Source organism: Onychostruthus taczanowskii, unplaced genomic scaffold, assembly GCF_017590055.1.
Source record: "Onychostruthus taczanowskii isolate IOZ18803 unplaced genomic scaffold, ASM1759005v1 scaffold46, whole genome shotgun sequence".
In the NCBI taxonomy this organism is placed as follows: domain Eukaryota; kingdom Metazoa; phylum Chordata; class Aves; order Passeriformes; family Passeridae; genus Onychostruthus; species Onychostruthus taczanowskii.
The window spans coordinates 4,767,243-4,783,081 of NW_024502125.1; the positions used below are offsets into that span (position 1 = coordinate 4,767,243).

The 15,839-nt window shown below is 37.9% G+C and overlaps 1 protein-coding gene across 2 annotated transcripts in view; it reads right to left on the reverse strand.

Annotated features, from left to right (window-relative positions):
* The window catches only part of TENT2 (terminal nucleotidyltransferase 2), a 45,176-nt gene that overhangs the window by 8,646 nt on the left and 20,691 nt on the right, over positions 1 to 15,839 (reverse strand). For both annotated transcript variants that reach the window (XM_041414620.1, XM_041414619.1), the window contains exons 11-13: positions 15,712 to 15,755; positions 9,691 to 9,827; positions 1,765 to 1,856 (exon numbers count right to left, since the gene is read on the reverse strand). In XM_041414620.1, coding sequence (XP_041270554.1) covers positions 1,765 to 1,856; positions 9,691 to 9,827; positions 15,712 to 15,755 — 273 coding nt within the window. The remainder of the gene's footprint in view (positions 1 to 1,764; positions 1,857 to 9,690; positions 9,828 to 15,711; positions 15,756 to 15,839) is intronic.

Genomic DNA, 15,839 nt, shown 5'->3' on the forward strand with positions numbered 1-15,839 from the left:
AAAGTAGATTTTATTTTTCTCTCCCAAATCAGATGTAAAAAACTTGGTATGTGAGGCTAAACGCACTAAGTCTTGAACCAAGGAAGGAATTAGATATGTCACCTATAGATAATTTTGACTTTTTTAATAGTTCAAAGGCAAACACATTAAGGAAAAGTTCTATGTAATCACGACCATTAAATGAAAAATCTCTAGAGTGTCTGTTCTGTATGTTGATGTGTATTTTATTTTCCAGCCTGGTAGAAAGAGAACCTAATTATTCAACCACTTTGTAATGTCATAAAATACTTGAGAGCTTGAAACATACAGCCCCCTGCAACACAGTGGATCAGCATCATGTGACAGCAGCAAACATAGCTGCCCAGCATTCCCAACTCCCACATTCAGACCAGAGCCTTGGCAGTGCCTCACTTCACTGTTCTGAACAATTTCAGCTGTGCAGATACTCTAATTCTCACATTTCTCAACTCTTAAGACCACAGAGTCCAGTGCAACTATATTTCAGTGTGTTCTTCTTCTCCTGTAACTGCTGATTTTTTCCCAAAGGGTCAAATAAAGAACAGGAATCCCATCATGTGGTTTTACACTGACATTCATATGACTATGGCCAAGTCCATGAGCTCTGGACCCCAGAATAACCAAGTTCACCAGCAGGTGATGTTGATTCAAGGTGATTCTCTGCACAGAGCAGCACAAATGTAGCAAAATACATAGACAGCCCAATCCTAAACCTCATCAATCATGAAGAATGCCTGTTCAGCCACAGGACTTCTGTCTTATTCTCCTCCTCCCCCAGCAAAATCTTCTCAGTGTCTAATAACTTTCCCCATACCATTTGTCTCCTGTTCAAATTATATTTCTATTTCATCCTGTGACGTCAACCCTTGATAACCTTATCCTAACAGCCTTCATTAATTTGCAGCCAGGGCCCAGGCCACCTCTCCCTTTGTGACAACTGTTTCCAGTTACCCAGCAACTCTCAGTCCCTTCAGTCTGTTCTCATTTTCCTAATATCTCAATTCTTCTCTTGGTTTATCATCTTCTCTTTCCTTAGTGCAAGCTTCAACTCCTATGTATGCTTACCTGCTCATCTTCTCCATGTATGTTCCCCATGGCAGCTGAAAGGTGTCACTAGCACATTAATCTGGTTGCCTGTATAGAGCTCCTACTCAGTTCTGCACTGAGACAACTGAGACCTGCAACTCCAACAGGTAGCCTGGGTTTACCCTCCAGTTCTGGAAGGCATCATGTAGTCTCTGCACAAAGCCTATGTTCACTAGCCAGCCAAAAATAGTACCCACAAGATCAACATACACATAACCTAGTCAGTGCAATGCCAGAGCATTGCAAGAACAAAGAATATTCTTCAAGAATAATCTGAGTATGTGCCTGCTGTATTTTTTCCTAAGTTCAAACTTGGCAAACTGACAAATATTTTTGTGGAACAGAAAAACACACACTACTGGCATAAAGGCCATTCCTTATCAAAATCCTAAGCCCTGTTCCGAAAGTAACAGGGCAATGAGTGCTCTTGAAGGAAAGGTCAGGAGTACTATTTTTAAACACTTTAGAGCTTAAAGCTTCCTTCTCAAATGTTTTTGACAGGACTGTTTATGAGCTGTTTACATTGGTTAAACATCCTTCTCTACATAATGCACACATGCAATATATTTCTCAAAACACAACCAAGGTAAAGTCTAATTGATAGATTTATGTATTTAAAGCCTTAACAGTCAAAAATTACAACGCAGCTTCACATATTACCTTCTACACAAATAAATTTGTTTCTCCATTCAATACCATCAGGTCTTGCAATAGCCTTGGCCTCACGAACTGATATCATCTGATGGCACCAACTAAAAAAAAAGGAAAGCAATTTGCAAAAAATTTTAACTCTTAGTTCTACATTCAAATTATCAGTTTACATTAAAAAAATTGTCAGATTGCAATGTTATAAGCCTGGATAACACAGTATTTTGTAATAATGAGTAATTTACTTTAACATCATGGGTAGGAAACAATAAAATTTTTCTACTAACAGAAGTTCAAGTGCAGAAAAGCATCTCCAAAACAGAGCATCACAGCTATCCATGAGTAACATATATTCATAATGGAAATTTTTCTACTAACATTGTCAAGCTTTGTGACAATCTGCATTGTGACCTACATTTATTTCTACGTTCAAAATAAATTACAGAATCAAAATTTTCAGAATTTTCTGTAGGAAGAAAAGGAATGTAAGGAATAAGCGCAGACAAGTCACATACTGCATTCCATAAACAATACTAAATAGTATAAAGATATGTAGAAACAATTTGCTCATAGGTCTTCCTTGTGCAAGGAACATATTACTAGAAAGTTTCAATAATTTATATATGCTGAATTTTAGATCTGCAAGTACAACAACTCTCTACCACTTTCTGCAGGCAGCTTTACAACAAGACATGGAAATGACCACATTTAAACAGGAACAGCAGGCAGATTATAGGGCAGTCTTTATGATGTGCCACCATCTTTATAACACTATCCCAAACATAACGGAAGCCAAAAAAAAACCCACTTCCAGTTTTATGTTCTCATCTACCCAGCCACCTTTCAGCTGCTTTTAACTAAAGAGAGCACCTCATCCTGCATGCCATCATGTCCCACATCCAAGACAGTCAGGGGACTGAGCCCAGCCAGCAGGGGTTTATGAAAGGCAGATCCTGACTGACCAACCTGATCTCCTTCTGTGGCAACATGGATATGGGAGGGCTGTGGATGTAGTCTGCATGGACTTTAGCAAAGTCTTTGACACCATTTCCCACATCATTATCCTTGAGAAACTCGCAGCTGATGGCGTGGGCAGTTACACTGTTCACTGGGTAAAAAAGTGCCTGGATGGCTGGGCCCAGAGAGTGGTGTGAGCAGAGTTACATCCAGCTGGTGGCCAGTGACCAGAGCTGCTCCCCAGAGCTCAGCACTGGGGCCAGTCCTGTTTAATATCTTCACTAATGATCTCATGGAGTGCACCCTCAGTCAGTCTGCAGGTGACACCAAGCTGGGTGGGAGTGCTGATCTGCTGGAGGGCAGGGAGGCTCTGCAGAGGGATCTGGACAGGCTGGATCATGGCTGAGGCCAGTGGTGTGAGGTTCAGCAAGGCCCAGTGCTGGCTCCTGCCCTTGGGTCACAGCAACCCCAGGCAGTGCCACAGGCTGGGGCAGAGTGGCTGGAAAGGACCTGGAGGTGCTGCTGACAGCGGCTGAACATGAGCCAGGGAGTGCCCAGGTGGCCAAGAAGGCCAATGGCATCCTGGCCTGGAGCAGCAATGGTGTGGCAGCAGGGCCAGGGCAGGGATTGTCCCCGGTACTGGGCACTGGTGAGGCCACACCTGGAATTTTGGTTTCAGTTTTTGGCCCCTTATTACTCTGAAACACACTGATGTTTTTCGGAAGAGGAGTGAGGAAGAGTCTAGAAAACATGTCCTATGAGGATCAGATGGAAATGGCATTTTTTATTCTTGAGAAATCCAAGCTCAAGGAGGAACTCATCCCTCTCCACAACTACAAAAATGTTGTGGCCAGGTGGGCGTTGACCTCTTCTGCCATGTTCAAGGAAAAGAAGAAATGGCCTTAAATTGTACTAGTAGAGGTTCAGATTGAGTATTAAAAAATGATTTTTCACTGAAAGAGTAAACAGGCATTGGAATAAATTGCCTAGGGAAGTGATGGAATCACCATATCTGGAAATGCCCAAAAGATGTCTGGATGTGGCACTTGGGAATATGTTGTCGGGGTGGTTACAGTGGTGCTGCATTGGTAGTTGGATTAGATGGTCTTAAAGGTCTCTTCTAATCTTGATTATTCTGCAAACCCAGGAGCCACCACATCAGTGAAACAGCTGGATCACCACATGTCCTGACTAAATGGATAGAAATAGCTGGGCAATATGCTTCCAGCTGTACTGCTCTTATGTACACCTGACAGAAGAGCAGGTGGGTATGTCAACCCACCATCAGTAAATCTGTAAATTAAAATACTGTCATCAGTTCATTCATCAGTTAAATCTGAAAGAATTCTGTCCTCCCTAGACCACAGATCTACTGTTGTGACTCCATTAACCCAACAATGACAAGACAGCTAAAAATCCTGACTGTAATTCTACAAATTATCTTGAATACAACTCATAATTAAAGCCCCGTATGGAACTTAGTTGTTTGAATAACTGTAATTCCACAGTACATGTATATTTAACACTATGAATAGGGCCTATTTTTAAAAAATGCAGGACACAGCACGTGAAGAGATCTAGGATACCTCAGTGTGTATATTTGGCTTTCTCTTAATATATTCTTTATAAAATTAGTAATGATGATGATCTTTTCTAGCATTCAATGTACACTAAAGCCTCCATTCTAACTCATAATCCTTCCCCTCCTTAATTCCCACAGTAGACTACTTTTGTGATAAATAGAGATAATGTCAAGCATCAAATACTTGCCTATCATGTGTTTTAAATAATCAACCATCGACACAGGCTTAATTCAGATGAATTGCTCAAAAAACCTCAAACACACACACACACACACACAAAGACAAAAGACAAAACCCCTGTGCTTAGAGTCAAACAAGCTTAAACTGCAGCTCAAGAACACATGTTGCGAGCAGAAGCTTACAGTTTGCATTTTTTAAAATCTTACTTAAAAATCAGAGATCCAGGCCAGTGGAGAAAGAGGGAGAAAGGGAGGGAAAGGGAGGGAAAGGGAAAAAGAAAGAGAGAAAGATAAAGTCATGCAAAGAAGTATTTGATCTGTATTTGGTTTAACAAGGCAGTGCTCTTTCACTTGAAACAGTAATTCTTCTCTTTAATTCTTTTCTTCCTAGGCTATACTTGATCCTTCAGCAAAAAAATAAGTGCATTTATAATACACTGGTTAAGCAAAAAGCAACAAAAAATTGGCATTTCTTCCTGTTTAAAAAGCCTTTTATTTAGATTTGAAACTTAAAAGCCTTTCATTTAAAATGAAAATTTAAATTTCAAAACAACTCTTTTATCTGACAGTCTTACAGAACTGTCTTGGTACCAAAATCATACTGAATTAGAAATTAATTATGAATAGCAAATTATTTGTGTGTCAATTTTAGCCACTTTAGCTCGCATATGGTAACTTCCTTGTTGCCAACATAAAGCAGATATTCTCCCTGCACACATTTTCTGTCTGTGAGTTAACACTGCCATTTAAATAGCTATTGTTTCAATTTTAATTTCAATTATCAGTTATTTCTGTTGTCACTGAATGCATTAGGTATGTCATCGTCATGGCAAAGGCAAGTATTTGAAAGGAGGAGACTAGGCATTTTCAGATGTTTGTATGACTACAGTACAAACAGAATAAAAAATGTATCTTTTCCAGAGCATTCTAACAAATCAAAGCCATTTGTATAAACACAGTAAGATGGGTACAAGTTACAAATATATTTAATTCAACACAGTATTAAAAATGATCCCTTTATTACCTAACCAATTCTATCATGAAAAGAGCTGCAAACAACTTCTTGATGAAATTTTATATTTTGTCATTAAAATGTAAGCAAGCTTTTACCATGTGCACCGTATACAAAATCAGTGAATGATCTTAAACAACTGCTACTTAACCTGCCATGGTAAATTTAAGGGAAGTAATCACAAAGCAATAAATTCAGGCAAGCAATGCCTTGCTTCAAGGTCTCACTTTGTAAGGAGACAGCCAAGTGAAAACCTGCTGCTCCCTTAACTCACAGCTGCAGAATTGAAATCAGACACCTCCTTCAGATCGGCTGGTAAACATGTTTCAAAATACTTGCTTCAGAGAACATCTACAGTTTTTTTCTTGATTACATTCACTACTTAATCAGTGGACAATTTTAAATAGTTGAAGTTAAAATCAAGTCACCACCATAGCCAGCTCTATCATAAGAAGCATTACAGACTTGAACTCTTATGGCAAGATAAATATACAACCATAAAGGCAAAACAGGCTTTGCCATGTATGGTGCACTATTCCAATACATGCTGCAATTTCCAAACCACATTTCTTTGGGGACAGGGATGAAGGGGTACAAAAATTACTTCTTATGGACACACTGAAAACCCTAGAGTAAGACTGTGGAAAAGGTACTGTATAAATACATAGCAATAAACAATTTTCTGAAACATCTTATAGTCTAAATAAAACAGTTTAAAAGCATAACGGAAAATAAATACAGCACAAGGACTTATGCATGACTGCACAGGATGCAAAGACCCTATTTCTTCCTTTGCTATACTCTTTAAGCCCATCCTCTCCTACATCAAGGAAAAAAAATCACAGATTTTAACTAAAATACCTAATGGCCTTTGCTAGAGTGAGGGAGAAATTTAAAACAATATATCTTCATCTTCTCTTATCTTCCTGATGATTATATGTAAAATAGATCAGTAGTTAAACATTCTAGACAGGTGCCTTCAATGATTTATGCTGCTCAAAATTATGACCTTTGCACATGATCTGATCATTCTTGACTGCATGCTGTTCATTCACTAAAACAGTTCCTGTATATCAAATCTGGTAGTGCATCCTACTCCACAGATAGGAGCTTACAAAAATTGAAGTCACACTCTCTGTAGTAATATTTTCATCAAACACATGACAGTCCAATAGGGAAAGTTCAGTGGCCCAGTACAGATCATAAAAATATAGCCTCATTTAACAGCCACACTGTCTGAAATACAATCTCAGAATTTTGGTGCATAAAGACACTAGTGTAAATGTTTCACAGGGAAAACAAACAGTAAAAAACTACTTATTACAGCAAAGAAAATATTCAACACCCTCTAGTTCTTCCATGAAAGACAGAACTAAGAGAGTCCTGTGTTGTGTGCATTTGCAAGCTGAACATGAGCCAGCAGTGCCCTGGCAGCCAGGAGGGCCACCCGTGTCCTGTGGGGCATCAGGGACAGCATGGCCAGCCGGGCAAGGGAGGGGATTGTCCTGCTCTGCTCTGCACTGGGGCAGCCTCACCTCGAGTGCTGGGGGCAGCTCTGGGTGCCACAGTATAGGAAAGACATAAAGCTATTGGAGAGTGTCCAAAGCACGGCCACAAGGATCATGAAGGGCCTTGAGGGGAAGCTGAGGCTTGAGGAAGTATGAGGAGTGGCTGCGGTCACTTGGTCTGTTCAGCCTGGAGAAAAGGAGACAGGGGAGACCTCATTGCAGTCTGCAGCTTCCTCCTGAGAGGAAGAGGAGGCACAGACACTGATCTCTCCACTCGCATGACAGGACTTAAGGTAACAGCAGGAAACTAAGTCGGGGAGGTTTAGTTTGGATATTAGGAAAGAATTTTTCACTCAGAGGGCGGCTGGGCACTGGAAAAGGCTCCCTAGGGAAGTGGTCACAGCACCAGCCTGACAGAGTTCAAGAAGTACTGTCAAGCACAGGGTCTTAGGGAATGAATTTTAGGGATGATCCCATACAGGGCCAGGAGCTGGATTTCAATTATCCTGATGGGTGCCTTCCAGTCGAGCATATTCTATTACTCTGTGATTCTATGTATTTAATTCTTACCCTCATTCCCATTTATACTGTTGTTTACAGTATACTTCTGCAACTTCAAAGGAAAAATAACAGGTCCTGTGGCTAGCATGAGACTACTTTTACTTTCACTGCTTGGCTATCACACACGCAAAACTTTTTAAGCACCGTGTTCATGTTCCTCCCTATGGTACACTAATTCGTCTTCTCCAGTCAAAGAAACTACATGGAATTTTATTATCAGTCCTATTCCTTTCAAAGAGGATTTATAGTTCACAGGGATACACAGATAAACAGTACACTTGACTAAATTTTATTTCCATAGCAGAAAGAGTTAAAAATAGTAAAGGCTGCTGCATTAAGTGCATAATTTCCTCAAATGACTTCTCAGCTATGTAGTAGCATTTTCAACACAGGAATTCTAATGGCTGTTTTTACTGGTATTTTTTTCTTTTTTTAACAGAATATCACAAGTGAAATGATTAAATATTTAACAGATACTGAACACTAGAAGAACACATCAGGTACTCTTTTTATTCAGCTGCTTTTTGAAACATTTTCTTCCCTTGACATCAGCAACTATCCTACCTAGGCTATCTACTTTTGCAAGCCTTCTTTTACCCAGAAGCAGCTCCTCTGCATGTCTATGAATAAATCTATGCAGTATTTTTTCCTGATTTATAATCATCAGAAAAAATAGTATTTAGGGATTGCCATCAGCTCAAACACTGATATTGCAGAATTTTTGGTCTGCATGTGTCTTAGCATATCCTTTCTAATAGCAGACAAAAATGAAGTCATTTTGGACCAGCCACCAACTTAGGCAGAAATCTGGTCTTGACTATGTTCACAAGTACCCAAACCCAAAAAAGTCAAATTAGGTATTTTTCCTGTAATTAGACAAGATCACCTCTTTTACTTTGCACAGGCAAACCAGTAAATTCCTTAGTGGATAAGATATTTACTTTCATATATAAGAAAAAGAACAGCTTGTACAGTCAAGTAGTAAAAGATTCATGTAGTATCCCATACAAATTAAGAATCTAAGGTTATCCTCCAGCACTGTCTCCTCGTTTGCCTCTTTAGCAAACATCACCTTGTCAGCTGAAAAGACTGGTACTCAGGAGAAACATTTAAGACACGACCATTCTCTTATCTGCAGAGATCATTGAAAGAAAATCTCTTACATTAATATCTCTCTGTCAGATGAGCACATGCACAAAATGCAGTTGGTTCATACATTACTACAGGCCATAGGGATTTAGCTTATATATTTCTTACATGTGATACACACCCCAGAAATGCTTTAATGATTTTATAGTCTTTCACTTCTTGTATTAAATTATTAACACTTCCAAAATTGTGAGTTGTATGTTTTGTTCTCCTTCCAAGAAATGGAGATGGTGCACATACACAGGACAGCAATATGCATGAAACAACTGCCTCAGAAGTTATTTAGATCTTTAAGCTAACTGAGATACAACCATTTGATATTTTATAAGAACAAGCATTTTTACTAAGAAATTCAGAAATACACAAGTAACGGTTTGGCAAAACAGTTATAACTTAAGGCTTTCTCAGATGTCCTCACAACTTAAGCTTCTCCTCTTATATAAGGAAGTCCAGATGCCAAAACTGAACTCAGATTCTAGCAAACCAATAATGTGAGTCGAACAACTATACCCGAGAATTCTTCACTAGGTGAGGCCTATACAGATGTATATTCTGGTCGAAGTAAGGAGCCACCTGGCCAGTTACCTCCATTGACTCAGTCTGACAAAAGACAAGCACAGCCCTTAAAGTCCAAATAATTCACAGTTGATACCTTAAATGACAGCTAAGAACAGATCTCACACATGAATAGGCAGTTATACAATAGTGTAACCGCATAACAAACCCCAACAATTTTTAAAGGACAAAGCTCTCTAACTTTTGGGAACTATTTTACAAGAAGGAATACCTAGCTAAGTAGAAGATATCAGACAATTTACTGGCATTCCTGTTGTCATTTAGCCTTTCCACTCATAGCCTTCCTCTCCCTCAGTTACCACTCCTGCATTGCTGATTTTCTTTCTTTCAAGGGTTATAAAGTGTTGCTGTATTGAATAGAAGGAATCAAAGTTTCACATCTTCTAAACCACTAAAATGAGCTTATTACTTACTCAAATTCTGTGGCATAATATTTGAAGAAGCCTATTAGCAAATCTCCAAGGCTTGATCCATTTTTTGAGACGTAAGGAGGAATGGTACGTGGCGCTTGATGAACAAAATGCAACTGCATAGTAGGATCAAAACATTCCTGTCAAAATAAAATCAGAGTGTATATATATATACATATATATACACAGAGATAGCCTTAACCCAGATGCATGTATTTTCCACAATAAGAAAGCTGCCTATTGTTTGCTTATTATAAGTTCAAGGACAACTTACAAGCCAAGGACTATTTCTCTTCTGCCCCGCTGGAACTCAGGGAGAATCATCTTGCACAGGAGCATACAAGATTAAGAATTTTAACATGGGAGAATCTTTGAACTAGACTTGCATTTATAACCACAAGAGCAAAAGCTGAGCCTGCACTGAGCTGACTGCAGTTCAGCTCAGAAATATGTAGGTGAAGTTAATGCACCTATTGCCAATTTCCCAAAGCTGAACTGAGGTACACAAATAATCCAGAGGGAAGGCCTAACACTACTCCCAAGCACCAAGTTAAAAACTGCATATGAATGAACCTGCATCCACCCACAAAATAAGCATAAAGACTGCAGGTATGACTTTCTCTAGCCAAGAATGAAAAAAAACCAAACAAACAAATAAACAAAAAACACCAAAAAAACCCCCAAAAAACCCAACCAGCAAGGAAGTTATACAAAACATGTGAATACACAGAATGCTGCATTTCAGCTAAAGTTGCTTTTCTGTAGGGGAAGAGGGTGAATATAATGGGGTAAGAAAAAATCAGGTTTGCTATGAAAAGAAGGCACTATTGCCAGCTTTAAAAGGAATATATACAAGAGTAAATGGTTTTAGCATTGCCCTGCTGTTTCAGTGTCCATTGCATCCTTTAGGTTCTTCTGATAGACTGGGGTAGAAGTAAACATATCTCCTCTTGCTACAAGAACAATTTTTATAACTTGCTAATACCTGGTTTTAACACCATTTTACAGCAATGTTGTGTGTTTTACTGAAAATTAACTCGAGATACACAGAAGCAAACATTACATTTACATAAAGACATATATTTATGTAAATTTAGGAACCTTTTCACTTATTACTGTATCTTCTTTCCCCTCCCCACCCATTCATTTTTTCTTTTTAAGAGTAGTATCAGGCATGATTCAAACTTTATAGTACTAGAATAGCACTAGAAGCACTACATAGTGTAGCGTTATTTCCATGTCCACAGCTGGCACTGCTTCCTCTGAGAAAAGTACTGTTAAGTGACAAAACCAGTAGGACTGGAAAGTTTGAGACTCCCATCTTTCTGTCAGCTCCAGCAAAACTTCCTAGAACTTTGTGCAACACCTTGTGGGGAAAAAAAGCCATTCTTCTAGAGATATAAAAATTTCAATAGTTGATCTCATATGATAAAATGTTGTATATAAAACATTATTTTAGTTCACAAAGCTCAGAATTTAACAGCTTATAGTTCATCAGAAGACACCAAAACAATGGAGACACAGACATAAAAAGCAGATATGCCGTATACAAAGATCTAGAAAGGAACAGTTGTTCCAATGCCATATAGCAAATACAGTTTAACCCAAAGTTAATCAGAAAGGTACTACAGTGAAAGTCACTCCTTGCCCATCCCCACAGAAAACTAAGGAAGAGTCAGAACAATTGAATTTAGAATTAGCAGTGTATCAGCTGATGAAGAAACATACAAGGGAGGAGGGAAAAGGAAGAAGAAATGGGCCACAGACCTACAAAAATACAAAACAGAAGTGCAATGAAATTACAACAGATATTTACTATGACTAGTAAGTGTTTGGAGGCAGTAGAAAAGGAAGACAAGATTAATTTTTTTACACTTCGAATATTTAATTGCCTGAGAACTTCTCAATTACAAGAGAATTGTGCCGTCACAGTGAGGCTGATACCCTCAGCAGCTGAAAAGTTAGGCTTCATTTTATTATTTTTCATAAAAACAAGCTATTTTTTTACTGGCAGACAATAAGATATCAGACAAATCAATGATTTTCTTACTCAGAAAGTCTTTTCCTTTCAAGAAAACACATACATATTATTCTAGACATGTTCATTAGTAAAAACACAGGTTACAGGCTATAGCAGCTATTAAAACTCCCAGCCACCTAGTTTAAGAAACGTGTAAGTAATTCTCATTTCCACTTGGTTTAGTGGTTATGCCACTATAAAAATTGCTCTTAAAAAGACAACTGAGTATTGCAAAATAGAAGGCATAACTAGTATGACTTTTCTGGAAGAAAGTAAGACTTATTATGGGAAACTAAAGCAATGTATTAATCACATGTTTGTGATACTGTTAGTAGATTTATTTTTTATGCACTGTGTGTTGCTGATCACCCCACAGAGAAGGCAAAACCAAGTGTTTAACCTTTCTGAAATACAGAAAATTTGTTATGTAAGAAGTTGCTATTACCACATTAGAAAGTTCTACATGTAAAACCAAATTAATTGCTACCTAAAATTGGCAAGATTTAGTGAAGGCTTCTGTCAAGATATACCAATATTCAATAACTCAATTACCAGCAGTGTAATTTAAGGTAATTTCTTAACAAAGGAATCACTCAGTGTCCAGTGAACAAGAGGTCAGACCAGCTAAGGGATACCTAGATATTTTTATCTGCCTTGCCACAGACAACGCATGATAATCCCCTAGCTTCAACTCATCTCCATTCACCTGCTGTAAAACAAGGATAACAGTATTTTCCTTCCCACTAGAGGGACTCAGGGAATAACTAGACAAACAAGACAAGGTACGGCTTACATATTCTACACATAGGTGAGGTTGCTAAAAAACAGAATTACCAAGTACCTTTCAAAGTATGTTTTCTTAACTTGCTCTAGAAGGCAAAAGATTCAGCTTCTATTAAAACTAGTCCCTATATCACTTACTGTGTCTTTGCCTCAAGCCATATTAAGAGACAGAAATTAGATTCTGGATCTGATTGAGCAACAAATATAAATGAGCTGTACATTATTTTAAGATATCCCAGAAGAGAGACCTGAAAGTCTTTTTCCTTTTTTGCTGGATCTCTAATTTTTTCTTGATTGGCTGATTTCTCAAGAAACACCAGTATTCAGCAACATGCCTCATGTTCAAGCTACTTAATGCTTTTAAGTATGCTCATTCCACCTTACACACTGAAAAGGAACACAAGTGTACAACAAAATAAGATTTATATTTGAGTATTTTGATGTATACTGAATGTACAAGATCCTTCGTTCAAAAAAATTTACTAGTAACATCAGCATAATATCTTGACACACCTAAAGTATCCTGTTCCCCAGTCCTATAAATGAGTACTTAACTCATCTTTCTATTTTTTAAAAGTGCAACTCAGTGTGAAGCAAACTGTGTCTTTCCAAGGGCTGACTCCCATGTTAAGCACCATCCCACCTTCTGCCCCACCCTTTGCAAGACATGACATGAAGCTGAGGAAGCAGAAACAAAAATGTGCTCATGCCAGAGTCCTTGAAGCTCACCATCCAGAGCACTCATGGAAACCCAATTTCATCTTGACTTCAGTTAAAACACCAGACTTCTTGAACAGTGGTGCGTCAGGCACAAGTTTCCTTCTGAGTGCCAGTGACAGCAATGTTCACCAGCCACAATGGTTTAATCCACCACAGGTTCTCTAGGGCTTATCCGTGAAGTCCTGACATGGAAGCATATACTATACAGCCTTCAAAACTGATGAACACACTTGGTGGGCTACTGTCATCTACCTTACCTGGCTAGGGGGCATGGGAAGCCACAGAATACAACCCTGCATTTCATGTGGTCTGATACTCCCTCTAAACCAGTGGCTGCAAAACACATCAGCTTGGTGCCAGCTGGAAACTTCCCCATGACAACAGAATGCAAAAGTGGACAAATCTGGTTCCAGGACTTCTCACCCTTCACATCTGTAGTAAGGATTCACTGAGACACAAAATCAGTCTTTTGTTTCCTCCTCAATGTAAGTCTGTCTCTCCTACATGGCACCAACAACTTAAGATATCCAGTTTCCTCCAGATCAAAGAAGTATTTTCACGCTGCAGATTTGATTTTGAAAAATTGTGGGTAGGTGTACATAGGGAAGATGCAGTATGTTTGCATAGTTTTTGTATGGAGACAAAACTCTGACCAGCTACAATCATAAGAAAAATATATGGTTTCTTTTGATACTGAAATTTGCCTGTGCATTTTAATTATTACTGCAAGCCACAAGACCAAAATTGCTTTGCCGTATTTTTAATTTAAAATTCCTTCAAAATACCAGTATTCAGAAATTTCAAGTTTCCTAATTTTTAAACATTTAATTATATTCCTAATGGTGACAGTAGATCAAAAACATACTTGCAATTTGGTTTGCAGTAAGCATGCGTAAAATATTCTTCTAATTTTGTTAGCAATTCTAGAATATTTCATCCATTCTCCAAATGTAAGAAAGAACAACAAAAGCATGTATAATCTATATCAGAAGAGGGCAAAAATGCAGTTCTTACAGCAGTGCTCACCTGCAAGTGATTTACCATTTTCACACAAGATAAAACTTTGCATTTAGATTAATTTGATTTTTCAGCTTAAGGTACTGTATACATTTGCTTTAATAATTGAAGGCATTAATATTTTTATAATATTCTGAAGGTCTCTACAAAGTTCGAACATGACAAATATAAACGTCTACATTATAAAAACAGAAGAGTCAAAAGTTGCCAGTTCTAAACACTTTTCTCTAAATAACATGCAACACAAAACTTAGAACACTACAGCACACAAACTTTAAGGAAATGTAATTAGCAAACCTAGCAAAGCAAAAACCTATCAGATAAAGCTAAACGTACAAGAAATGAAAGATAGTTTCAAAAGCTCTTCAGGACTCCCAATGAAGAAACTAGAAGGTATAGAGTACCATAAAAAAATCACAGAAAAAGATAAAGACCATAAAAATATAGCACAGGTATCTCTAAGCAGATTTACAACACATAAATAAAACTGCAGTAAATTATAGCCCAATGCTTTCTTCTGCATCTCAATTATCTCAATTACCCAAAATGGCTCACACCACAGTATTTTTTCCCTGATGTTCAACATCACTAAATATTCCCGTTTAAGTATTATGGGAAATATAGGAAAAAGACAGAATGGCTTTCTTATACTAGCTCAGCACAATTGCCAGCAACCAATTAAAAACCCCCCATATGTAGACAGGAACATCAAATAATGTCAACTATGAATAAAGAAAAAAATTTAAGTAGCACATATGAGACAGATAAAGAGGAAGGGACCAAGGAATTTTTGTAAATAAATTACAGCATAGAACTCTTCAGCAATAGCACTTCTGTGCACAGACAAATATTTAGGAGGGCAGTTCTTACTTCTAGATAATTTTTTGTAGATTAAATCTCACTAACAACACTTCTAATTCTGGAGGGACCAAAGTATACTGATTCATTGACTTCTCCAGAAATGAACAGGGTATTAACTGACTACAATAGCAAAGTTCCAAAAAGGTGTTTTCTTTTTAGACTCAAGTCAAATTTTGTGATGTCTCAAGTCTCCTTAGTAAATCATGTATTGCTCACTTTCTGCACATGGAAATATCAGGCAACTCAACAGCTGTAGGAAGGTATGGAATTCTGACACAACAGAGCTGAATGAAAAAGCACTACTTAACACATTAAGATACAGGAACCAGAAAGTTACAGCTGACACAGTGATATTTCCAGACCATCATAAAGAGAATTAGGTCAGTGGTTTTCATTAGCACTTTCTTCTGTGTGTCAAATCTTCCCTATATAACACAATTTTCATTAAAGAAATTATCAAAAGCAGCAAATAATCTTTTTCACACTTAGGTCTGGCATATCAATGACCTGACCTACAAGCTGTTAATTCAATTTAATCCATTAGAGATAGTTAAGAATTCATATATTTAGATAAGCAGGGTCACACAAATATATGATGTAGTAAATCAATAAGAAACACTTACTGGATAATTTTTTTGGAGGGATGGAAGGATGGGTTCAGGTAAGGCTATAAAAAAAAAAGGTCAAAGTTGCTGTGATTCATGTAATCCACATGGAAGCAATATCATATCAACTACACCAAAGAGTTGCA